The 24,445-nt window shown below is 46.5% G+C and overlaps 1 protein-coding gene across 1 annotated transcript; it reads right to left on the reverse strand.

Moving 5' to 3' along the window:
- Nucleotides 1-1,083: 1,083 nt before the first annotated feature.
- On the reverse strand, nt 1,084-21,997 carry LOC101139366 (peptidyl-prolyl cis-trans isomerase A). Its single transcript, XM_055377419.2, has 5 exons — nt 21,492-21,997; nt 20,003-20,009; nt 8,424-8,567; nt 1,796-1,972; nt 1,084-1,224 (listed from the first exon to the last, which is right to left on the reverse strand). Exons 1-5 carry the CDS (start codon nt 21,983-21,985, stop codon nt 1,084-1,086), a joined length of 963 nt encoding a protein of 320 aa, XP_055233394.2. The 5' UTR covers nt 21,986-21,997.
- Nucleotides 21,998-24,445: the final 2,448 nt, after the last annotated feature.

Below are 24,445 nucleotides of genomic sequence, written 5' to 3' on the forward strand. Positions count from 1 at the left end.
ACTGGCATCTTGACATGATCTCTTTTGGTTTGAGAAAGTAAAGGTGGAAACCTTTGCAGGCACATTTTTTTTCCAATCTGCATGAGTTAAAAACATGTACACAAACACACACACAAACACACACCCCAGCCCCTCCACTTAGGAATTCCTAGTGAGTTGTATTTTTTCCGCTTGTTTCCCCTTAATAATCTTCATGTTGATTTGTGCCTGCTGACACCATTTGCGTGCAAGGTTTAGGTCGGGAACAGCTCTTCCCAGTACCACTGTTTCATTGCTTTCCAATCACAGACAGTAGGGTCAGAGGTTAGGGCTGGAGGTAGAAGAAGGAGGCCACAGTTTGTGTGGGCCTGTGTCACCTATTTTGGGCATGGGACTTCTGAGTCACCACCTAAGTTAAACACAGGTGTTCTTAGCAGCCCAGCCTGCCCAGCGATGTTGCTAGGAGCCTTCGAGGGGGAGACTGTCCTCTCAAGAGCATTGAAACTGGCAAAAAAGCACTTTTAAGATAAGGCCCCCAAAGTGACATCTTGGTAAGGAATGAATTTTGGTCATTCCTTGGCAAGGTCTGGTTTCAAATCTTGGTCTCAGAACCTTCTATTCTCTGATATAGATGGCAGCTCACTTATCTCAATTTTGTAACCTGTAAGATGGTTCTCTAATTCATAAATCGCAAGGTTGTTATATAAATGGAAGACAGTGACCGTTAAATGCCCACACACAGTAGGTGCTTAGCAGATGGTATGTGCCATTATTGGCATCCATTCTGGAATTAAGCTTTGTGTTCATTGTGTTTTCCACCCTCAGACCCTCAACCTAAGCTCTTGGATGGCAAGGGCTGATCTACTCACGTTTGAAATTCTCAAAGAACAGGAAGGTGTGTAGCTAGCTGTCAGCAAATCCCTGTGGGTGAACCCACCAGCACTTGGGCCTCCCTCTGCCACCTGAACCCTATCTTGACACACACACCTTAGAGGACTGTGCTTCCAGATGTCCCCTCACACACATCAATGGTGATGGTCGGTAGAATAAGAGATAGACACTCGGCAAGAAGCAGAAACCTAGAAAAGCACAGCACATTTTGGTTTAAGTGGCAAAGGCATCAATGAAGAGGACAGCCTGGGGACGGTCGAATTCCCAGAAAGCTGTCAAAGGTGAGAACTGCAGAGTCTTCAAGGCAAGGTCATTGGGAGGGCAGGGGCTGCAGAAGTCTGGGTGCAAGTGTGTCTGTGGGCGTGGAAGGGTAAGACCATTCCCATTTATTGATGAAATACCACTGAGGGTCTTTTATGTGCCAGGTGCAGGGCTGGGTGCTGCAGATGCAATGGAGAATGAGACACAGCCAATGGAAACAGAGACAAAGAAGAGGTCGTGGCAAGAGTCTGTGTGGCACCAGGAGCGGGTACACAATGCTCAGAGAGCACACAGGAGGTTGAGGAGAGGTGCTGGGCAGTGACAGCCCTCCTGGGACCTGAGGATTGAGAAAAGGAGTCAGCCTGGCCAGAGGAGGAAGAATATTTTGAACAAAGAGGATTGCACTTTAAAAGCCTGAGCGTACTTGGTTTGCATGTGGAAGTCGAAGCTTACAGAAGCCTGTAGTTCTAGGGGCTGGCACTGGGGCAGACCTGTTGGATCCAGCAGTGGGTGCCCTGAGGGGAGTCTCTTGGGTGACAGGCTGGGCATTCCAGGAAGTGTCCTTCCTTGGGGGTGATAGCACTCAGCGTCAGCAGGGATGGAGGGGGTGAGAAGTGCCCTGAGGACGAGAGCAGGGAGGCCTACGACAGAGAAGCAGCTTTACCTGCGGCAGGCTCGGTGGCACCTGGTTCTGCCTCTTGTCCTGGAACTTGGAGCTGATGAAGGAGGAAGTTGAGCCTTTCGTTCGGCTGTCCCTTTGGCAGACTGTGGCCTGGGCAGTGGCCGACAGCAGATCAGATTCCGTTTCAAAGGTTACCTGCTTTGCCACAGGCCTGGCACTCTGTCCAGACCAGAGAACGCTCGGATTCAGGGTCAGTTTCCAGCCATGGCTGGAAATACCCTCACTCCTCCATGACGTTTCTCTGCCATTGTAGGCCTTAAAATGCCACCATCGAAGAGGCTGGTGCCTCCATGGGGCTCAGCACAGTGCCTGGCACAGGACAACAGCCAGTAAGGGTTTGCAGTTGGAAGTCAGAGAGGGTTATGAGCAGGCGCCTCCCTGCCCCAAGTCCTCTCCTGCGTCCTGTCACCAGTGTCACTGGTGTCTCAGTCATTCAACAAGGTATGTCATGGTGTAAGGAGAGCCAGATGCCCAGGTCTGCACCTCTGACAACCTGCGGGACTCTTAGCAAGTCACTTTTCCACACAAGCATGCGAGTCTCCATTTCTGCTGTGAAACAGCATGGTTTGGGACCTGCCCGTCTGGCTCACAAAGTTACAAGTGATGGTCAGTTGATATACAACAGATGTGTATGTGTAACCATAAAGCACAATGAAGAGATGATTTGCTCTATGTACGAATTCCCCAATATCATCTGCCTCTAGTTCAGTATTGTTGTCATTTGTGTGGATGGGTGGGACAGAGCTGACAGTTTTCCTTCTGGAGAGAAGCAGCTGACTGCTGCTTTGCTGACAGAGGTGCTGACTCCAGGCATCAATGAGCATCTCAAGGAAGCCAGGGTCATGGGTCCAGGCAGATCCCTGCTCCCAACTGGTCTCTGTTTCTGCAGGTAGCCAGAGAGGCCACAGCAAGCATCTACAGCAAGGGTGGGGTTCCCTGGGGTCAAAGTCACAGAGAAATGGGGAACCCTGGAATGCAAGGGCAGGGAGGGACTTGCCAACCAGATTCAGCAAACATTTGCTTGGTGCCTCCAGGACGTACTAGGCACGGGGCCAGGTGACTTATACACATTAAATAGTTTCATCTCCATGACAACCCTGGGGCTCAGGCGTCAGGTTATCTCCATTTCACTAGTTCCAATGGGTCGCGTGACCAGGCCAAGAGCACGTGCCATGCCCTACTTGGCCTGTTTGAATCCTCTCATTGGTGAGGTCTCATCTGAAACATCACCTTCTCAGGGAGGCCTCCCAGATGCCTTCTCCTGCTCTGTCTCCCAGGCCAGAGTGCAGTGGCACGATCACAATTCACTGCAGCCTTGACCTCCTGGCTCTAGTGATCCTCCCGCCTCAGCCTCTCTAGTACCTAGGACTACAGGCACATGCCACCACACTTGGCTAATTTTTAAAAATTTTTTGTAGAGGTGGGGTCTCCCTATGTTGTCCAGGCTGGAATTGAACTCCTGGGCTCAAGCAATCCTCCCACCTAGGCCTCCCAAAATGCTAGGATTACAGGTGTGAGCCACCATGCCTGGCCTTTTTTGTTTTTGTTTTTGTTTTTTTAATTTACAGAATGCTTTGTAATCACACGCTTGTGTGTTGCCTTTTTTAATGTCTACCTTTCCAACTAGACTGTAAACACAAGGTCCAGAGCCCTGTCAATTTTGTTTACCACAGCACTTAGGAAGCATCTGAGAAAACACTTGTTGAACAAACTATAGGAATAAATACAGGTATTAAGAACTTAAACATACATGGTCTGATTTTTAAAATTTTCTCCTTTGTTGTTTTTCATTGCTCTTCTTGCTAGATAAGAGATGAGAAGTGGTGTTTTGGGTGAGATTTTTCAATAAAGCCACAAAAGTTCCCATAATCTTTCTCACCCTGAAACCACTGAGCATCTGCCTGTGAAGTGAGGCTAAGACCCTCAGCAGATCCCTGGATCCACAGTGATCTCCTCCCACTTCATAATTTACACAGCACTCAAAGCATTGCAGGTGCTCAAACAATTCATCGTGACTGTGGAGCAAGCCAATGAAACATGCTCCTTAGCTCTTGAATACACGCAGATTGTGGCTGTTTCTACCCTGGCAGAGAAGTGTACTTGGTAAGCACCTATCTTGAATAGAGTCAGCTATGGCTCAGACCAGGCTGTCAGTAGTTTAATTGCACCATTTCCCTGATGGAAATGCCTACTGCACTCTTCCCTCCAACCCCAGTCCTAAGAATAACCAGAGATAACCAGCCAAATCTCTTACGCTAACACTGGCACCTAGTAGGCACTTAGTAACTGTTGCGTCTCTTCCTTTCCTCACCTGTCAAGGGTGGGCTGTGATCCTATGTCCTCCCTACTCCAGCCCCCAAGGACATTCCCCTCCTCTGAATTCTTACACAATTTCCTCCATCCTCCTACCATTGGCCGCTAACTCAGCTAACTTTGAACTGAGACATTTCTCCTCTGAATATTTGGGTCTTCAAATTCAGGCTGCGAGCTCCTTGGAGACAGGGATTTATTTGGTCTGATACTTTGAGGCCTGGCCATTCTTGGCACCTAACAAGGTTAATATAAGTCCTGGCCTTGCCCAGAGTAGCTGCTCCATAGATAAGGACCAAACCTTTGAACCTCTTTAAGACAAGGTAGATTGGATGTAGGACAAGCTAGGAAACAAAGTTGGCATGTGAGCATCAATCAGCTTTTCCTTCTTCAGGTCTGAAATGAGTTCTGTCTAAGCCTCCACCTTGAAAACTGAGCCCTTGACCCCATCACTGTAACTTCCAATTTCCCTTTCAAGAGGACAACCCGATGCTGGGAGATAAATAGGGTTTTAGAACTGGAGTTGGATCAAAACAGGAAAATCAGGCTGGGCACAGTGGCTCACGACTGTAATCCCAACAATTTGGGAGGCTGAGGCAGAAGGACTACCTCTGGCCAGGAGTTCAAGACCAGTCTGTGCTACATAGCGAGATTCCCCCCATCTCTACAAAAAAATTTTAAAAATAGTCAAGGGCAGTGGTGCCTATAGTTCCAGCTACTGGAGAGGCTGAGGCAGGAGGATTGTCTGAGCCTGGGCAGTCAAGGCTGCAGTGAGCCGTGATCTTGCCATTGCACTCCAGCCTGGGTGACAGAGTGATCCCATCTCAAAAAATAAAAAATAAAAACAATTAAAATAAAATGAAAAAATCTGACTGATGAGGGTCAAGCTAGGAAAACAATTCTGTCCAAGAGGTTATTATGGGGCCAAAAATGGGCCTAAAAGCCAGAAAACAAGAAGTTAGGCATTCACTGAAATGCAAACCAGACAGAAAGCAAGAGAGCAGAAAGAGCTGGACAATTGCTGAGAAACAGCCTGGGACTCTGACGCTTGCCTCCACCCGTGTGGACAGGGTGCCCAGTTTGACGGCTCAGAATCGGAAGGGCACCCACATGGGCCTCCCCAGCTTCCTTTGGCTCAAGGGTGTCCAGACAAAAAGCGAACAAGGCAGTAGGAAAATGGAAGCTCCTATTTCCCTTTTCATTAAAACTGTGGGTATGCCTTTTCTCACACAGAATTTCCCTCACATTCTGGGCTCCCGGCTGTGTCCAGGAGTCCAGGACCTGGCTTTCACCCAATGCACAAGCTTCCATTTCAGTCCGGAGTTAGAAATCTGTCATGCTTTGACGTTTTGGTCAAATGGCTCATGTCCAGAATCCACCAAATGTGCATTTTGCAAAACTGCCCTCTCTTCACAAGCTGCAGCCTCAATTCTCATTGTGAGTAGCTGAATATAACAAGGAGAACCTTCAGACTAGAAATTGCCTGATTTCTCCTGCAAACTTCTGCCCTGAGCAGGCAGATGTGGGGCTGCAGACACAGGCACTTATTCATTCATCTCATTGAAAAGCTACGAGTTGGTTCCTTATTGCCTCTCCATAATAGAAAAACTCTTTAATGAGCTCTCTTTTTGTTTTTCAAATCAGATACGCAAAGAAGCTCATAAAATTTTTTTTTTTAAATGCAAAACAAGAATCTCCAATTATGGGAGCAAAATCTTCAGCTTCTGGGTTCCTGTCTCACTGAGGAAATGGATTTGAAATGGCAAGGAGGAAATGAGGAGGCAAACTTTCATGTCTATTTTAGTTTTCCAATGCAGTCCTATTTCCTTTGGACTTTGTATAAACAAGGAAAGGACAGTTGTTAGTTCAGTTATTACAGATAACCTGTGTCTTTAAAGTAAATGTCTCTTAAATAAGTAGGACTCCCATAAATGACTACACTTTTTCAAAATATGACTCCCCAGCTTATAACAAGAATAATAGCAAACACCACTTTATTAAGCAATTACTATGTAAAAGACACTTAGTGCTTAGCCCACACTGGAAACATTGTTGACTGGCTATATTTTCCCCAGAAATCCCATTTCTGAAAGCCTATTACAAAGAAATAAAATCATCAGTATAACAAAGGAGTGTGTGTGGGTGTGGGTGTGAGTGTGTGTGTGTGGGTGTGAGTGTGTGTGGGGGTGTGAGTGTGTGTGGGGGGTGAGTGTGTGTGGGTATGAGAGTGTGTGTGGGTGTGAGTGTGTGTGTGTAAGTGCACACACGTGTTGTATTGTTCATAGTGGCAAAAACTAGAAACAAAGTGAATATTGATAACATGGGCACAGATGACAAATTATATCTCCAAATTATGAAACAGAATCCAGCCATTAAAATCAGAGCTTTGCCACGTGACTAGGATGAAGTTACAAAAAGTATTGTTCAGTGAGAAAAGCAGGATACATAGGATACATGGAATTGAGTATAATATGATTTCTTTTTTTTTTTTTTGAGATGGAGTCTCGCTCTGTCACTCAGGCTGGAGTGCAGTGGCACAATCTCAGCTCACTGCAACCTCCGCCTCCCGGATTCAAGCAATTCTCCTCCCTCAGCCTCCTGAGTAGCTGGGACTACCGTCACCTGCCACCACGCCGCAGCTAATTTTTGTATTTTTAGTAGAGATGGGCTTTCACCACATTGGTCAGGCTGATCTCAAAATCCTGACCTCAGGTGATCCACCTGCCTCAACCTCCCAAAGTGCTGGGATTACAGTCGTGAGCCACTGCACCTGGCCGATTTCTTTTTTAAAATGATCAGAAAACCATTTATATGTGGGAATATAGCTATATACTTTTATTATTGAATTACCATGGAAAAAAACATGGAAGAGGGAGGCCAAGGCAGGAGGATCACTTGAGGCCCAGGAGTTTGAGACCAGCCTGGGCAACAAAGCGAGACCCTCATCTCTACAAACAATTAAAAAATTAGTTGGGCTTCGTGGTTCACGCCTGTAGTTCCAGCTACTCAGGAAGTTGAGGTGGGAAGATCACCTGGGCTTGGAGAGATCAAGGCTGCAGTGAGCCGTGATTGCACCACTGTACTCTAGCCAGGGTGACAGAGACTCTGTCTAAAAAAAAAAAAAAAAAAAAGGAAAAAAAAAAACTTGGAAGGTGCATTCAAGGTTGTCAACATGGTTATGTGGGTTGTGTCATGGGCCCGGGTTCAGCCTGGAGCCGTGACATGAGTGGAACAGACTAGAAGGGGAGGGAGGGGAAAATAAAGAGAAAGGGAAAATGGAATCTGTTTTAAGGAGACCCACCAGGGTATACAATATAATCACACGACGTGTATATATGCAATTATGTCAGTTATGAGGAATGAAAATAAAAATGGCATTGATTTTTTTCTCAATAACCTTGTGAAATATTATTTTTCCCACTTAATAGATAAGGAAATGGATGATCTGATTTGCCAAAGGCTATCTGATTCCAAGGCTTAAATTATTTTCCTATAAGTATGATGCACAGTTATAATGAAAAAAATCAAATATCATAGTAAAGTACAGCGAAGATTGTAAAAACTCCTGAGTCCCAGAGACACTGCTATTAAAATTTGAGAAAACAACACTCCAGAAGTTTCTCTATGCATATATACCATTTACCAAATCATGCAAAATATGCCAAAGTCAGTCGGCTGTGAGGTTATGGGGGAGGTACTGCATCCCTGCAGGAAGTGGATGCTTCTATTGTCACTCATTCTGAAAAGTGGATAATCCTGGGCAGGGAATTAGGCCAGTCTGAGGGCTGAGGGAGGAGGAGGCAGGCCCAGGACCGGCCTTGGGAGGCTCAACGTGGTTCCTGTGATGGGAAGGAGCTGCCCTGACAGCTGCAGGCAGCCAGCCTCCCAAAATGTGGATGGCAAGCAAGAGGCATGGGTAATAATGGTCTCTATCCTCCTGAACAGCTCTCCGCCTGGACAGCCGTGAAAGAAATTGGGACTGATCTTTGGACAGGAGGATGGCTGTGTCCCCTCCTGAGGTCAGAGGGGGACACTGCTTCCGGACAGGGCCTGCAGCTGAGCTTACAGCCTCTCCCGACATGGCCACGTGATGATTTGGTCATGCCTTCTGATGAATGGCTATCTGCTCATGTGCATACATCCACCAGAGTTGTCACAGTTACAGGCCAGTTACTAGGAGGCCTCTTCTGAATGTGACACGGGAGGAGGGTCTCCCCTTTTCTCCTGGGGAGACACTGAGGTGAAATAGGCCTGCACCAGCCAATACAGAGGCAGCAAGGAGGGTCCTGAAGACACTCACTTGGCTGCAGAAGAGACCAGGGGTTTCCTCCAGCTGCCTGGTTGGCTGCTGCTCTGAGAAGATACCAGGCCTCTGCTCCAGTGGCTTCAGGGAGGCCACCCTGGACACAGCCAGCAGAAGCAGGTCATCTATGGAGGGGTCAGCCTACAAGGACACAGCCAAGTTCATGTTCTTTGGGAGGTGGCAGCCAAGGTAAGCCTCAGGGGTCTGATTCATAGACAAATCTTCAGAAATATCTGGAGAAGTGAATCTCAGAGATATAATCCTCCCTCCAATTTGAATGGGTGGGGGCTCCTGGGCATTATGACTTGAGTATTAAGGAAGGGTGTCTTTATTTTGCACACCAAGCTGATGAGGTGAGACGTGCATTACATGGATATAGATATGCATATCCAAAATACAAAGCTTATCATACTGCTCACCTGCTCAAAATCCAGCAATAGCTTCCCTTGGGGTGAAACCCAAACTCTTCACCACAGACCCCCACCCAGAACACTACATGGCAGCCATGATAAAGTCTCAGTTACCTCCTCAGATCTCCAGGCCTTCACCCGTATTTCTGCTTAGAATACTTCCTACTAGAGTCACCCGGACAGTTCGTAGTCACCCTTAAAGATTCAGCTTAATGGCCGGGCGCGGTGGCTAATGCCTGTAATCCCAGCACTTTGGGAGACTGAGGCAGGCAGATCACCTGAGATTAGGAGTTTGAGACCAGCCTGGCCAACATGGTGAAACCCTGTCTCTACTAAAAATACAAAAAATAAGCCTGGTGACGTGGTGCACACCTGTAGTCCCAGCTACCTCGGGGGCTGAGGCAGGAGAATCGCTTGAACCCAGGAGGCGGAGGTTGCAGTGAGCCAAGATCGTGCCACTGCACTCCAGCCTGAGTGACAGAGCAAGGCTCTGTCCGCGCCCCCCCAACCCCACCACCACCAAAAAAAAAAAGATTCAGCTTAACATGTCACCTCCCCTGGGAGGTCTTCCCTGGCCCATTCCCTCCTGGCCCAAATCCTCCAGATTTGTCTTCCTGCTTGGCGTTCCTGTAATCAAACATTTGTTACACTTTATTGGTATGTTTCGCCCAGAGATAGGGATTCTGTCCTACTTGCTTCTGTATCCCCAGTGTTTTGTATAGTTAGTATTTGTTAATCTGTTGAACGACTGAATGGTGTAGGTACATAGTTTTACACAAAGGGAACATGCTCTGTAGTCGTTTGCATTCAACAATGCCGTTAAGTTTGTGCCCTTACCATTACACGTCCCCATGAAAGGGTTTTAACTATGGCCTACAAGCATTTTACAACCCAATCCTCATCAGCTCCATCCTTTCTGCTTGCTGTGCCTTGAATATTCATGCATTTTCATCTACAGTGCCTAGCACACAGCCAATGCACCTGCCAAAGTGAAATACCCCAGGGTGTGCCCACATTCTTTCCCTACATTATTCCATGCCTGTTTCCCACCCTTGCCTGGCTAATTCCCACCTCTCCTCTGATGTCCCACTGAAACGTTTTCTCCGTGCAAAGCCCCATCTGTTTCTCCCAGACAGAGTGAGCAAGCCTGCCTCTGTGGGCCCCTGAACCTTGCTCCTCTCTCCTCAGGGCTCCTAGTGTGTACACCCGCGGTGGCTCACGCCTGTAATCCCAGCACTTTGGGGGGCCGAGGTGGGCGGATCACAAGGTCAGGAGATCGAGACCATCCTGGCTAACACGGTGAAACCCCGTCTCTACTAAAAATACAAAAAAATTAGCCTGGTGTGGTGGCATGTGCCTGCAGTCCCAGCTACTCGGGAGGCTGAGGCAGGAGAATGGCATGAACCCGGGAGGCGGAGCTTGCAGTGAGCCGAGATTGCACCACTGCACTTCAGCCTGGGCAACAGAGCGAAACTCCGCCTCAAAAAAAAAAAAAAAATCTGCTCTCTGACTCAACTTTGATCACTGATAGTACTGGGACTTTTGTCTTCTTCTGTTTGTTATTCCCAACATCTAGTACAGCCTCTGCCACCAACTGATATTCAATAAATATTTATTGAATGAATGAATGAGGGCATGAATGAAGAAAGTTTAGTTTCACGCTTAGAGAAACATCACGCCAGGCTTCAGGGCCAACTGGAATCCATCCCAATTCCTGCTACAGACTTACTGATCCTGTCAGTTGTAATCAGTCAGAGAAATCATCCCAGCCTGCTGGAACTAGGTAGAAACCTTGTTTTGCACATGATGAAACTGAGGTCGTAAATGTGAAGGTTGCACAGCAAATTCCATCAGAAGTTGTCTGAGATAGCAAGACTGATACCCATGCATTTCAAGAGTCATGAATCACCAAGATCTCATCCCTAATTCTAGTGCTGTGTCATACATTATTTTACTTTTCAACAAAATAATGATGATTCCTTAAAATTGTGTAGCACTTTATAACTTACAAACTCCTGTAAAAAAAAAAAAAGACCTCTGAACTAGCTATTTGTGGTTAAGTCACTTGCCAGAATCATTCAGCTCTTAAATGATGGATCCAGGGCTAGGATTCAAGTTTTTGCTCTATGCCCAGTGTACTCCTCAAGATCCAATGTCTGCCTCCAACATTACAATAAACGGTGGTTAAATAATGATTCTAGGCTCACTCCTGGGAAAACATTATCAATTCTAATGAATATAATCATTTCCTATTTCTAAGAATTTTCTGAAGGCGACATAGACCAGACTTGTCAAACTTTTACATGATAAGATCGAAGCATGGCTACAAGAAGGAACCAGAGTGTCAGGTCTGTGTGTGTGTGTCTGTGTGTGTGCACGTGCGTGTGTGCATGGATGTGTAGTGTGTCAGTGACTCTGCATGTGGAATACTCGGTAAAGGCTTTAGGAACTCAAAAGCGTGGGTGGAAACAAAATAAGCAAATCTCCAATGCACAGCATCTGCATAGAGTGTGACCTTGATAAATACTTGCCAATGAATTAATATGCCCTGTGTTAACAAATTCTCATATAATTGTTGTGCCCTTAGCCAGTATTTCCATAGAATGACTTTTAACAATGTAAATATGTCTTCCAAATAACTAAATTTTTTCACTCATGCTTTCATTCAACAACGAACGCCCGGCCAGGTGCGGTGGCTGACACCTGTAATCCCAGCACTCTGGGAGGCCAAGGCTGGTGGATCACCTGAGGTCAGGAGTTTGAGACCAGCCTGCCCAACATGGTGAAACCCCGACTCTACTAAAAATACAAAAATCAGCCAGGCAGGGTGGCAAGCGCCTGTAATCCTAGCTACTCGGGAGGCTGAGGCACAAGAATCACTTGAACCCGGGAGGTGGAGGTTGCAGTGAGCCAAGGACGCGCCACTGCACTCCAGCCTGGGTGACAGAGTGAGACTTTCTCTCAAAAAAATAATAATAATAGTAATAGCCAGGCGCCATGACTCACGCCTGTAATCCCAGCACTTTGGGAGGCTGAGGAGGGCAGATCATAAGGTCAGGAGATCAAGACCATCCTGGCTAACACGGTGAAACCCCATCTCTACTAAAAATACAAAAAATTAGCGGGCCGTGGTGGCGGGCGACTGTAGTCCCAGCTACTTGGGAGGCTGAGGCAAGAGAATGGTGTGAACCTGGGAGGCGGAACTTGCAGTGAGCCGAGATCGCGCCACTGCACTCCAGCCTGGGCGGCAGAGCGAGACTCCATCTCAAAAATAAATAAATAAATCATCATCATCATAATAATGAAGGCCTATAGGTGCCAGATGCACAGTTTCCCCATAACACAGCAAGAAACTAAACAGACAGACCAACGTCTACTCTCATGGAGTTTACATTTTTGGGGGATGCTAGACATTGATAATAACCACTCGGTTATATATTATATTAGGTGATAAGTGGTATAAAAAAAAATGGTTAGGCCAGGCTCAGTGGCTCACGCCTGTAATCCCAGCACTTTGGGAGGCTGAGGTGGGTGGATCAAGAGGTCAAGAGGTCGAGACCAGCCTGGCTAAAATGGTGAAACCCCGTCTCTACTAAAAAAATACAAAAAAAAAAAAAAAATAGCCAGGCGTGGTGGCGGGTGCCAGTGGTCCCAGCTACTTGGGAGGCTGAGGCAGGAGAATGGCGTGAACCCGGGAGATGGAGCTTGCAGTGAGCCGGGATCATGCCACTGCAATCCAGCCTGGGTGACAGAGCGAGACTCCATCTCAAAAAAAAAAAAAAGAAAAAGAAAAGAAAAAAGAAAAATATGGTAAGAAAAGGGGCTTGGGCGTGGGGTGGCTAGAAGTGGGGTGGGGTTGCAATTTGAATCAAGGGGTTCAGGAAGTGACATTTGAACAAAGACCTGTAGGTCGGGTGCGGTGGCTCACGCCTGTAATCTCAGCACTTTGGGAGGCCGAGGCGGGTGGATCACTTGAGGTCAGGAGTTCAAGACCAGCCTGGCCAACATGGCGAAACCCTGTCTCTATTAAAAATACAAAAATTAGCTAGACATGGTGGCACACACCTGTAGTCCCAGCTACTGGGGAGGCTGAGGCAGAAGAATCACTTGAACTCAGGAGGCAGGGGTTGCAGTGAGCTGAGATCATGCCACTGCACTCCAGCCTGGGTGACAGAACGAGACTCCATCACAAAAACACACAAAAAACGAACAAAGACCTGAGAAGAAGGGGCACAAACTGTGAGAATATCTTGGGGAAAATCTTAACCTTTTGAACAAACACATAATTTTTAAAACTTTGTGTTTTTTTTCAAATAGCTTATATACACTTGGCTGCCCTCCCCCCCCTTTTTTTTTTCTTGAGACAGGGTCTCGCTCTGTCACCCAGGCTCCAGGCTGAAGTGCAGTGGTGTGATCACGGCTCACTACAACCTCTGCCTCCCAGGCTCAGGTGATCCTCCCACCTCAGCCTCTTGAGTAGCTGAGACCATAAGCATGTACTACCATGCCGAGCTAATTTTTGTATTTTTTGTAGAGAGAGGGTTTCACCATGTTGTCAAGGCTGGTCTCAAAGTCCTAGGCTCAAGTGATCCACCTGCCACAGCCTCCCGAAGTACTGGGATTACAGGCACGAGCCACTGCACCCAGCCTACATGTGGCTGCCTTCTGAGAGGATCTAGCAGGTAGTTTAACATGTTCCGGATAATTTGGGCATCTCTGTGATTGTCAATGCTGGGCACCATGTAGTGCTGTCCATGGAGGTGGAGATGGTGGAAGCTCAGAGGACTAGAGGACTATTTGCGCCCCCGCTAGAGGGCTCCAATCTGTTTTTCTTCTGCATTAATTCTATGGCATCCACTCCTCTCACACCCTATTATTTCTGGTAGTGTCCCAGCATCACTACGCCATGCGTTTTGTCTGCTTTTTCCTAATACATCATTGGTTTGTTAGGATTGGGTCTAGAAGAGAAAGACTTGAACAAAAGGCTAAAACGCAGTGCACAGGCTTTATGACATCTGCTCTGCCTCTCTGCCTATTCACATAGGACATTTTTTGCTTATTTCCTTACTCTCAATTTCCTTTCTGACTGTCTGAATGCCAAATAATTAAATCCCTGATTTGGGAACTGTTGCTAATTAGTACCTCATTGTCCTTCCTTTTAGGGCTCAGAACCATTTTCTTTTTGATTTCAACAGATTTTCTTCATAGGAAGCAAGTTAATGTGCAGGTTTCCACAGAGCAGTGGAGACAGACTCAGGATAAAGCAGTGCATGAGGAGAAAGTTCCCAGGACAGGATCCAAGAAGCTCTCAGTGAGGGGAGGGGACCTGAAGGCACAGAGAACGAAACTGTCTTTATTTATTTTTTAGCCAGTATGCCGTTTGCCTATAACCTAATAGTGGTACAGAGGAGGCCAATAATTCATAGCTATTTTATGCACATCAGGGAAAGGAGAATGAAAATAATAAAAGTCCACGGGAAGTGCAATGGGAGCACAGAGTAATGAGTAATAGACTCTTACATGGAATTTGGGATGGGCTCACAGCAGAGGTGGCATTTAAGTAAACCTTTGAAAGATGAGTACGTTTTCATAAGTAAAGAAAGGAGGGAGGCCACGTGCGGTGGCTCACACCTGTAGTTCCAGCACTTTGGGAGGCCGAGGCAGGTGGATTACAAGGTCAGGAGATGGAGACCATCCTGGACAACATGACGAAACCCTGTCTCTACTAAAAATACAAAAATTAGCTGGGCGTGGTGGCGGGCACCTATAATCCCAGCTACTCGGGAGGCTGAGGCAGGAGAATTGCTTGAACCCAGGAGGCAGAGTTTGCAGTGAGCCGAGATTGTGCCATTGCACTCCAGCCTGATGACAGAGTGAAACTCCATCTCAAAAAAAAAAAAAAAGAAAGAAAGAAAGGAGGGAAATTTCTAGACTGAGGAAACAGCAAGAGGAAAGGCCTGAAAGGAGGGAAATGCCTAGTTTATTGACAATAAAAAAGTGAGCAAATAATGAGTATACTTTGACTTTTCTGGCTCTTTTGACTGGAAGCCTAGGATCCTTCAGGTAATATGCTTGCTTAAGGCCCCGTTTTCCTTTTCCTTTTTTTTTTCTTTTTCTTTTTCTTTCTCCAGGTTTATATTTTTGCAACATTCTCACTCACACAAATCATCAGCTACCAACTAATCATTCAATGGAGCTGAAATTTAGAGTGCACAGGGAAGTAATGAGAAACAGGCCAAGAGTTACCAGGGACCAGACTGATCTAGTCTTACCTAAACACTAGAAGGTTTGGCGGGGTGCAATGGCTCATGCTTGTAATCCCAGCACTTTGGGAGGCTGAGGCAGGCAGATCACTTGAGGTCATCAGTTCAAGAATAGCCTGGCCAATATGGTGAAACCCATCTCTACTAAAAATACAAAAATTAGCCGGGTGTGGTGGTGCATGCCTATACTCCCAGCTACCTGGGAGGCTGAGGCAGGATAATCGCTTGAACCTGGGAGGCAGAGGTTGCAGTGAGCTGAGATTGCACCACTGCACGCCAGCCTGGGTAACAGAGCAAGACTGTCTCAAAAAAAAAACAAAAAAAACCAAACAACAACAACAACAACAACAACAAAACACAACGACAACAACAAAAACAAAGTATATCACCCAGAGAGCCATGTTTCCCAAGGCATATTACTGGGAACTGTATTTGTGTGAGACATTTCTTGGAGTTACTAAACCAAAAAAATAAAAACTCCTCTGGTTGATTATATTTTGGAAATATGCTCGGTTTGATGAAGCTAAACAGGTTTCTTTCCTGCAGGACTTGGTGCATTGCAAGGAGGTCAGGGAAACAGAGACAGAGAAGCTGCTTCTCCAAACTTCAGTGACCACACCTGTGTTCCTGCAGCTGAGTGTCTCTCAGAATGGGTGTCTCTTAGGGACACACTGCTGTAGCTCAACACAGGAGCATTGCCAACACTTTGAGCTGGAGAATAACACAAACCACAGATGAGCCTCTTGGAATGACCACTGTGGGGACCTGAAGGTGTGGACTGGAGGCTGGACAAGTGTTGAGGGGCTCCCCTGGCGAGCATCTGTGACAGGTTTGATGAGGCCTGTCCCCAGCAGTGGCAGTGAGGCTGGCACGTCTGGATGACCTCTACCCAGAGGCCCAGCTTTATCGCAGGCTGGCTCTGAATCCTTTCATCTCTGGCCACAGCCGGACAAAGTGCCAGAGCTGAGCAGCTGCCTCAGTTCTCCAGCCCCTGTGCTCTGAGAGGCCACACAGGGGACAGAGATCAGAGGAGCCGACACCAAAGTGATGCAACTGCCCTCCCAGGAATGCTGTTCTCAACAGAGGAAAAAGAGTGGCGAAATGGGAGCCACGGGCCCTGTCGGGGCAGGACAGGCTTCTAGACCTCATCCTCGTGTCTAACTCCTTTATTTGACATATGGGGAAACTGAGGCCCAAGAAGGGAAGGGAGATGCCTAAATTCACACAGCTGGACACATTTTTCAAATAACTCCACTTATCTTACAGTAGTTTTGCATTATTTTTCTCATTGTTAATTTTAATCATTTTTTTCAAATACTTATGACTTCACGTCCAGGACCCTCCAATTAATATTCTTGCTCAAGACTCATATTTTTTCTAGATTCACTTTTTTTCAGTAATCAAAAAAAGCAAATCACTTTCTTTTGATGATCTTGCCTTTGACTTTATGGCAAACTAACAGATTTTAAAACACGAGGAGAATAATGACAGGAACAAGTCCTTTGCCAAGGACTTGTCGTGCCAAAAATATCCCTACCAAATGGTTTCCTCACTCAATAAATTTTCCCTCGTCCCTCATTTGACAAGTGACCTTCAAAGAAAGGAATCACGAAAGGGAGAAGGCAGCTGCCCTCAGGAGTTGAAGAGGCAGATCTCGATCAACTCGGAGCTGAGCAGACGAAACCTCAAGCCTAGTTCTGTGCTAGCTTTGGGGCCTTGAGGAAGTCAGAACCCTTCCTTTTGCGGGTCCTTTGAGTTTCTTGGCCTGGTGGTCAAGGTCCTTCGTATGTGTCCCTAGCCTATGTCCCTAGCCTTTCCCTCTTACGTCCCCATAGCCAACTTCTGATCCAGCCAGATGTCGTTTATGGTCACCAGCATTGGCAGGCCTCTCCCACCTTTCCCCTGCTCCAGTCTTGCTCACCTGGGAGATCCTTCTGCTATTCTAGTTATTATTCTATTCTTCAAGTTCCTGCTTCTTTCCTGAGGCCTTCCTTGGCTTCTCCAATGCAAATTATTGTACAGTTCTCTTGAATGCTCAGTACTTGATTGGATGGCCAAGACGGATGGGTTCTTACAGGTTATTACCTTCAGCCCTTTTGTTTTATAGGGGAGAAAACAGAGGTACAGAATGGGAAAATAATTTGCCCAAAATCACACAATAAACGAATGGGGCTAGCTTTCCTGATTCCAGACTCATGCCCAGTTTACAATATCAAGAAAGTTGATACTATTACATTCATTTGCCCCTTTAAGAATTATAAAAACCCATATTCTCACACCTTGTATGTTAACATCATCATTAATCCTCTTAGCCATTAATTCATTCAGGTATTCACTAATTTAAGCAGCCAACATGTATGAGGGCCAATGTCCAGGCACTGAACTGTGCTAGATACTAAGTATTGCTACTATTTCCATTTCATAGTGGAGGAATCTGACTATGACGAGTTCTGTGATTGCCTCTAATTTACTGAATGAGTTGGGTCTCTTCAGGAAATAGAACTAACTCAGATGGTTTCCATTAATGAGCTCTTTCCAGAGGTGTAGACAGAATTAAAGGAAGACAAGAAATGTTGAGGCACTGAGACCCCAGCGACAGTGAGAAGCTGAGGTCAGGAGGGCAGAGAGAGGACATAACCTCCCTGAGGCCCAGTGAGCAATGGAATGCAGTCCGCGGAGCTGCAGGGATTGAGGTGCAGAGCTGCTGCCAGAGGTCAAGCTGGGGCAGAGGGGAAGAAACCCTGTCCTCACCCCCAATCTCTTTCCAGCTCTCCCTTTGGGCAGAGCTCAACCAGAAGATAGACCACAGAGAGCCCAGAGTAGGCAGTCCATAGAGGTCAGCCCCTGGGGCGCAGAGCAGGGTGGACAGTGGCTCTAGAAGCTAGCGGAACTCTCCAGACTCATACACAGCTGGAAGTGGGGGAGCTGGGATGCCACAAGCCTGTGTTCTTTCTTCTGTACCACGTGGCTTGCTCGTGCTTATGTCCTTCTGTTCATTCATTCAATCTTTTGTTCAGGCTATAAATACACTGAGCACGCACTCACTCCTGGCCAGCCTCTGTGCATATGTCTCATTTCCCTCCCCAGATCACGAAGCTCAGACCTTGCCTTTTTACTGTTTTTTTTTTTTTTTTTTTTTTTTTGAGACAGAGTTTTACTCTGTCACTCAGGCTGGAATGCGGTGGCACGATCTCGGCTCACTGAAACTTCTGCCCCCTGGGTTCAAGCGATTCTCCTGCCTCAGCCTCCTGAGTAGTTGGGATTACAGGTGCCTGCCACCACACCCGGCTAATTTTTGTGTTTTTAGTGGAGATGGTGTTTCACCATGTTGGCCAGGCTGGTCTCGGAACTCCTGACCTCAAGTGATCTGCCCACCTCGGCCTCCCAAAGTGCTTGGATTACAGGCATGAGCCACCACACCCAGCCCAGACCTTGCCTTTCTTATCTTGGCATTCCCCTTGGTGCCAGTCTTGGTCCTTGTTGCATGGTAGGCATTCACCCCATTTTGTTGTTTAGTAAATAGGTCCACTAAATACCACTCTGCCTTATACCAAGGATGTGGCCACAGAGAAAGCCAAGACAGCCGGCTTTCATTCTTGGAGGCACCAGAAGGGAGTGCTCCTGCACTCATCACTAAGTCACTTTCTTGTCTTGGAGTGAGAGTGGGGATTCTATGCGAGGGCTGATGCCTCTGATGCTCTGGAAATTCCCACCACTTCCAATAGCATGAAGCTCTGGGGCTGGGGTCTCACTTCCACAGTATCTCTGCTCTACTGAGTTCTTCTGAGCTCTCAGCTCTCATCTGGCCTGCAGAGTCTCAGGGCTATTTCTTCGAGGGTTGTGGCGGAGCTGATGAAAGCAAAGTTTACCACTTTCCTTCAAACACGAGGCCGCCACGTCCTCTGCACCGGGTGATCAATGTTGAGGTTTGAACGGCCTTCCCTTGTAGATCCTGCTGGGCCACAGCAAACAATGACTGTGTGTATAACAGCCCACCCTCTGTTTAAACACTATCCATGCGAATGTCAATAAGAATCCAAAGACCTGAAGACAGTGGTCATTGGCATTCAGCTTCTGAGTAGTAGTAGTTGCACATTTCCTTCCTTCCTTCCTTCCTTCCTTCCTTCCTTCCTTCCTTCCTTCCTCCCTCCCTCCCTCCTCCCTTCCCTTCCCTTCCCTTCCTGTCCCTCCCTTCTCTCCCTCCCTCCCTTCCTCCATCCCTTTCTGCCTTCCTCCCTCCTTCCCTCCCTTTCTCCCTTCTGGAAAAGGGCAAAAGAATCAATGCAAACTAACCTACCACTTGCTTCTGGTTTTTTTTTTTTTTTAAACTCATCCATCTTTATCTACCTTAAAATAAATTCACAGCATTTAGATACAATAACTAATCTTGTTACTTCACCGATGGAGCTTAGTGAGACCTGGAGGTCATCCTGATGCGTCCCTTCCCCTCCTCTTCCATGCCCAAACCCAAGCTGGGGGTTGTCGCAGGTTACAGACTTCGGAAGTGTGCCCGCAGTCCTATATTTGCATGGCCCCTTCACATACATTTTCTTATTTTAATGCAGAAATCAAGTCTGTGGTGTAGCTTTTATCAGTAGGGAAGAGTTCAGCAGTTTGTGACTTGCTCAAGGTCACACAGCCAGTAAGTGGCTGTTTAATATCTATCCCCCTCCATTGGATCATTAGTCTGATAATGGCCAACAGGGATTATTTCTCTGTTGTTCTTCACTGTATTACCAGGATATAAATATCTTTGTTGAACAAACAAATGAGAAAATGAATGAATGAAAGAAACAACGGCTGGAATCCTATCAGCTTCTGCCAGGTGAGAAGGAGCCAGCCTTTCTGGAGTACCTTTCCCTAGGCCGAACGCTGTCTGAGCCTTCTCTTACTTGTTCCTCACCAGAATCCTAAAAGAGAAATTGAAGCTCAGAGAGTTGAGTTAATTTGCCTGAGGCCACAGAGGTAAAAAGGGACAGACAGGCCTGGAACCATGTTTCTCTGACTCCATTGCAGGTGGCCTCATCCCCACTGCTCGCCGCCTGTTCGGAGATAGGACCTTGGCCAGCCCACCCTCCCAGCCTTGCAGCTCTGACTTTTGGTGGACTGGCCTCTTCCATGCTCACTTCTTGGAGGCTCCAACTTTGTTTAAGGCAAATGGAATATGACCAAGGCAACCGTGGCCATCACAATGCCACTCTAAATGCCGGGAAGTTTAAAGTGGGTCCTCATTGTGCAATAAGGCAGGCTTTTATGGAAACTAAGTGTATCCCAGTATTCTAATGATTAATTACTTTAACTACAGTTTTCTTCTTTGTATGCTTTGTAAGTTTTTAATTAATCATGATCATATACCACCTAATTACAAATGGTGGCCTGTGGATGAGTAAAATATCCCCCAAACTGGCTTTCTTCCTCTCTGCTGTGTCGCAAGTTCCACACGATCTTGCCCATGACTGCTGCAAGGTTCCCTCCCACCTGCCTGCCTACATAGGGCGACAGTAGCAGAGGGTGGTGCGGCCAGAAAGCCCTTGGATGGTATCCTATGTTAACATTTGCAACTGCAGTGAGTCCTGGAGGACGGCACTGTGGTAGTTTCTTTGACATCATGTTGCAAGTTAGTACAGGACCTGGGCTTTCCCTCATCTGCTTTCCACTGACTACCCCCCATCCTCTTTCTGACCACCTGTATGCCCTTTTCCCTAGTCATCACTCATTTTTCCTTTTATTTACTTCCTACTTTCCCACTCCTGGCCTCGTTCTGCCTGGAGGAATGTTCTCCCTTTCTGTTTCCAAACTCTGCTGAATTTTTGTTGCTGTTGTTATTTAGTTTTTATTTCATAATCATAAATTTAACTCTGCAATCCAGCTAGGCATGGAAGGGAATAAGGAAAACATGGAACCCAAAGGGAACTGCAGTGAGAACACAAAGGTTATAGGATACTGTGAGCAAATGGGGTGGAGGGGACAATATGGTTTGTCTGTGTCCCCATTCAAATCTCAACTTCAATTGTATCTCCCAGAATTCCCATGTGTTTTGGGAGGGGCCTAGGGGGAGGTAATTGAATTATGGGGGCTGGTCTTTTTAGTGCTATTCTCGTGACAGTGAATAAGTCTCATGAGATCTGACGGTTTTATCAAGTGTTTCCACTTTTGCTTCTTCTTCATTTTTCTCTTGCCACCACCATGTAAGAAGCGCCTTTTGCCTCCCACCATGATTCTGAGGTGTCCCCAGCCACGTGGAACTGTAAGTCCAATTAAACCTCTTTTTGTTCCCAGTTTCAGGTATGTCTTCTTTATCAGCCCCATAAAAATGGACTAATAAAGGGCTACTCTCCTGACCTACAGAAAGAATGGTCTGGTGGTTAAGATAAAACACAGGTCAAACTTACCAGAGTTGTCCACAATCAGCAATGGTGATCTTCTTGCTGGTCTTGCCATTCCTGGACCCAAAGGGCTTCATGGCCTCCACAATATTCATGCCCTCTTTCACCTTGCCAAAGACCACATGCTTGCCAATCAACCACTCAGTCTTGGCAGTGCAGATGAAAAACTGGGAGCCATTCGTGTTGGGTCCAGCTTTTGCCATGGACAAGATGCCAGGACGTATATGCTTCAGGATGAAGTTCTCATCATCAAATTTCTCCCCATAGAGGGACTTGCCACCAGTGCCATTATTGTACATGAAGTCACCACCCTGACACATAAACCCTGGAATAATTCTGTGAAAGCAGGAACCCTTATAATCAAGTCCTTTCTCTCCAGTGCTCAGAGCACGAAAGTTTTCTGCTGTCTTTGAAAGCTTATCTGCAAATATCCTGAAGGAGACATGGCCCAAGGGCTTGCCACTGACACTGATGTCGAAGAACACAGTGGGGTTGACCATGGCTGGTAGTATGGGGCTCCTGGCGGCAGTGGTGTCTGCCAACTCTGTTAATTTCTTTTTTCTTTTCTTTTTTTTGAGATGGAGTCTCACTCTGTTGCCCAGGCTGGAGTGCAGTGGCACAATCTCAGCTCACTGCAAACACCGCCTCCTGGGCTCAAGCGATTCTCCTGCCTCAGCCTCCCGAGTAGCTGAGATTATAGGCGCACTCCACCATACCTAGCTAATTTTTGTATTTTCTTTTTCTTTTCTTTTTTGTTTTGAGATGGAGTTTCGCTCTTTTTGCCCAGGCTGGAGTACAATGGCGTGATCTCGGCTCACCACAATCTCCACCTCCCAGGTTCAAGTGATTCTCCTGCCTCAGCCTTCCCGAGTAACTAGGATTACAGGCATGCGTTGCCATGCCTGGCTAATTTTGTATTTTTAGTAGAGACGGGGTTTCTCCATGTTGGTCAGGCTGGTCTTGAACTCCTGACTTCAGGTGATCCACCTGCCTCGGCCTCCCAAAGTGCTGGGATTACAGGCTTGAGCCACTGCACCTGGCCAATTTCTGTATTTTCAGTAGAGACAGGGTTTTGCCATGTTGGCCAGGCTGGTCTCGAACTCCTGACCTCAGGTGATCCGGCCGCCTCGGCCTCCCAAAGTGCTGGGATTATAGGCATGAGCCACCGTGCCTGGCCAACTCTGCTAAATTTTAAGGACCCAGGCCACGTGTCACCTCTTTTCCCTGATTCCCCTGCTGGAAGACATCTCTTCCATCAGGATTCTTTGAGTTCTCACAGTATGTTATCTGTGAATCTCCTCAGGCACTTATGTTTGTTGAATTAAAATTATTTGTGTTTTTCCATTTATACATTCACTCAACCATTCAACCATTAAAAATACACTGAGTATCTATTCAATCAACAATTCCTTAAACATTTTTTGTTTCTTTTTAGGGATGGTGTCTCACTATGTTGCCCAGGCTAAACTCAGACTCCTGGACCCAAGTGATTCTCTTGCCTCAGCCTCCCAGTTAGCTAGGACTACAGGCATACGCCACTATTCCTAGCTTGCATCAACAATTCTTGACTGCAAACTCTGTGTAGAAAGAACCCATACTCAGTTCCTTTTGTACCTACCACAGAACCCGCAAGCACGATGCTCAAATTGCATGTAGAAGGAAAGCAGGAGATAGGAAACTGGCCTGAGAGAAGAATGCCTTCCAGGGTGGGTCATGAGGGGAGAGGACTGAGGAGAGGCTAGGGAAGGTGGGACAGCACCAGCAAAGGCACAGAGGTGGGAATGGCGTGGTTACTTCTGTGAATGATGCATCCTACACAGTTTATAGTTTTGCTGAACTGAAGCATTTGGAAAGTGGAATAGTAGAAAAGTATTCTTCATGGTTAATAATGGGAAATTACTAATTTACTCTGGACTAACAACAGACCCAAGGTTTTGGATGTGAAAAGCATTGGAAGGGAAATGGAAATATTGTTCTTCTCATGTATGTGAGGCAAGCACTTTGCTAAATATTTTGTTAAAGGCTAAAGGGGTTCTAGAACCCAGTAAGAATCAAGCCTTCGCTCAAGGAAGAGGGGCCTTCATGGAGGATGAGTAGGGACTTCACAGGTGGAGAGGGGCGGAGAGGTGCCGTTCCACATGGGTGGAAATCGTCTTAACCAAAGAGGAATCAGCCAAGGGTGTTCCATTTTGAGAAAAAGAGAAGAGGAACACTGGAAGAAAAGTCTGAAAAGGGAGGTGTTGACATCTGTAGAAAGCTCAGATTCCAGGCTGAGGATTTCATGCACAATCATAGGAGACCCAGTGAAAGTTTTTGAGCAGGAAAATCACATAAAGCATCACAGAGCCACTTCTATTTCACTAATGGGGAAAATGAGATTGCCAGGTATGACATCAAGGTCCCCTGCCAAACTGGCAGAGCCAGAAACAAACTTAGTTTTCCAGGATCCTCCAAGTCATTTCTCGGGACCACCGTTCTCAAATATATACATTTACGCGGTATATATTTTTGCAGTGACTTACCATTTACTTCTAAGTGCACTTCTGAGCTGTGACCAGAGCTTTCTCTTCTGAGAGTCTTCCATAGTATACTGGTGAATAATTTGTGTTGGATGAATGCAGTATCTTTCATCTGCAGATCTTAAGAAGCCTTAATGACAACCAAGCTTCATTAATTCTGTTTTGTGTATGAGGCAACTGACTCACAGAGGGGTTCAGCAATTTTCTCATTCACCCTGGGAATTATTACCAGAACCATGAATGAAACTTAGGATGAAACTCTATTTCATAAACCATTAAACCCTGTACCCTTTATAGTAGAGGAGTTTACAAAGATAATGACACCTTTGTATTGAGAGTTCATTCCTTTATTCTGTTATTAAATCCTGGCTTGTGTGGAACAGAAGCAACTCACTACAACAATGCCAGCCTGCGTTGCCTGGCAGCGTGAAGCGAGATGGG

Source organism: Gorilla gorilla, chromosome 12 (genome assembly GCF_029281585.2).
Source record: "Gorilla gorilla gorilla isolate KB3781 chromosome 12, NHGRI_mGorGor1-v2.1_pri, whole genome shotgun sequence".
NCBI lineage: Eukaryota > Metazoa > Chordata > Mammalia > Primates > Hominidae > Gorilla > Gorilla gorilla.

What these genes read in the sequence shown, in the direction of transcription:
- LOC101139366 (XM_055377419.2), bottom strand. Translation starts at nt 21,985, where the DNA reads ATGGTCAACCCCACTGTGTTCTTCGACATCAGTGTCAGTGGCAAGCCC. An exon ending in CTGGTCTCTTCTGCAGCCAA is followed by an intron (nt 1,973 to 8,423) that starts GTGAGTGTCTTC and finishes TGGTCTGGACAG; the next exon opens with AGTGCCAGGCCTGTGGCAAA. An exon ending in TGCCACCGAGCCTGCCGCAG is followed by an intron (nt 1,225 to 1,795) that starts GTAAAGCTGCTT and finishes CCACGCCCACAG; the next exon opens with ACACACTTGCACCCAGACTT.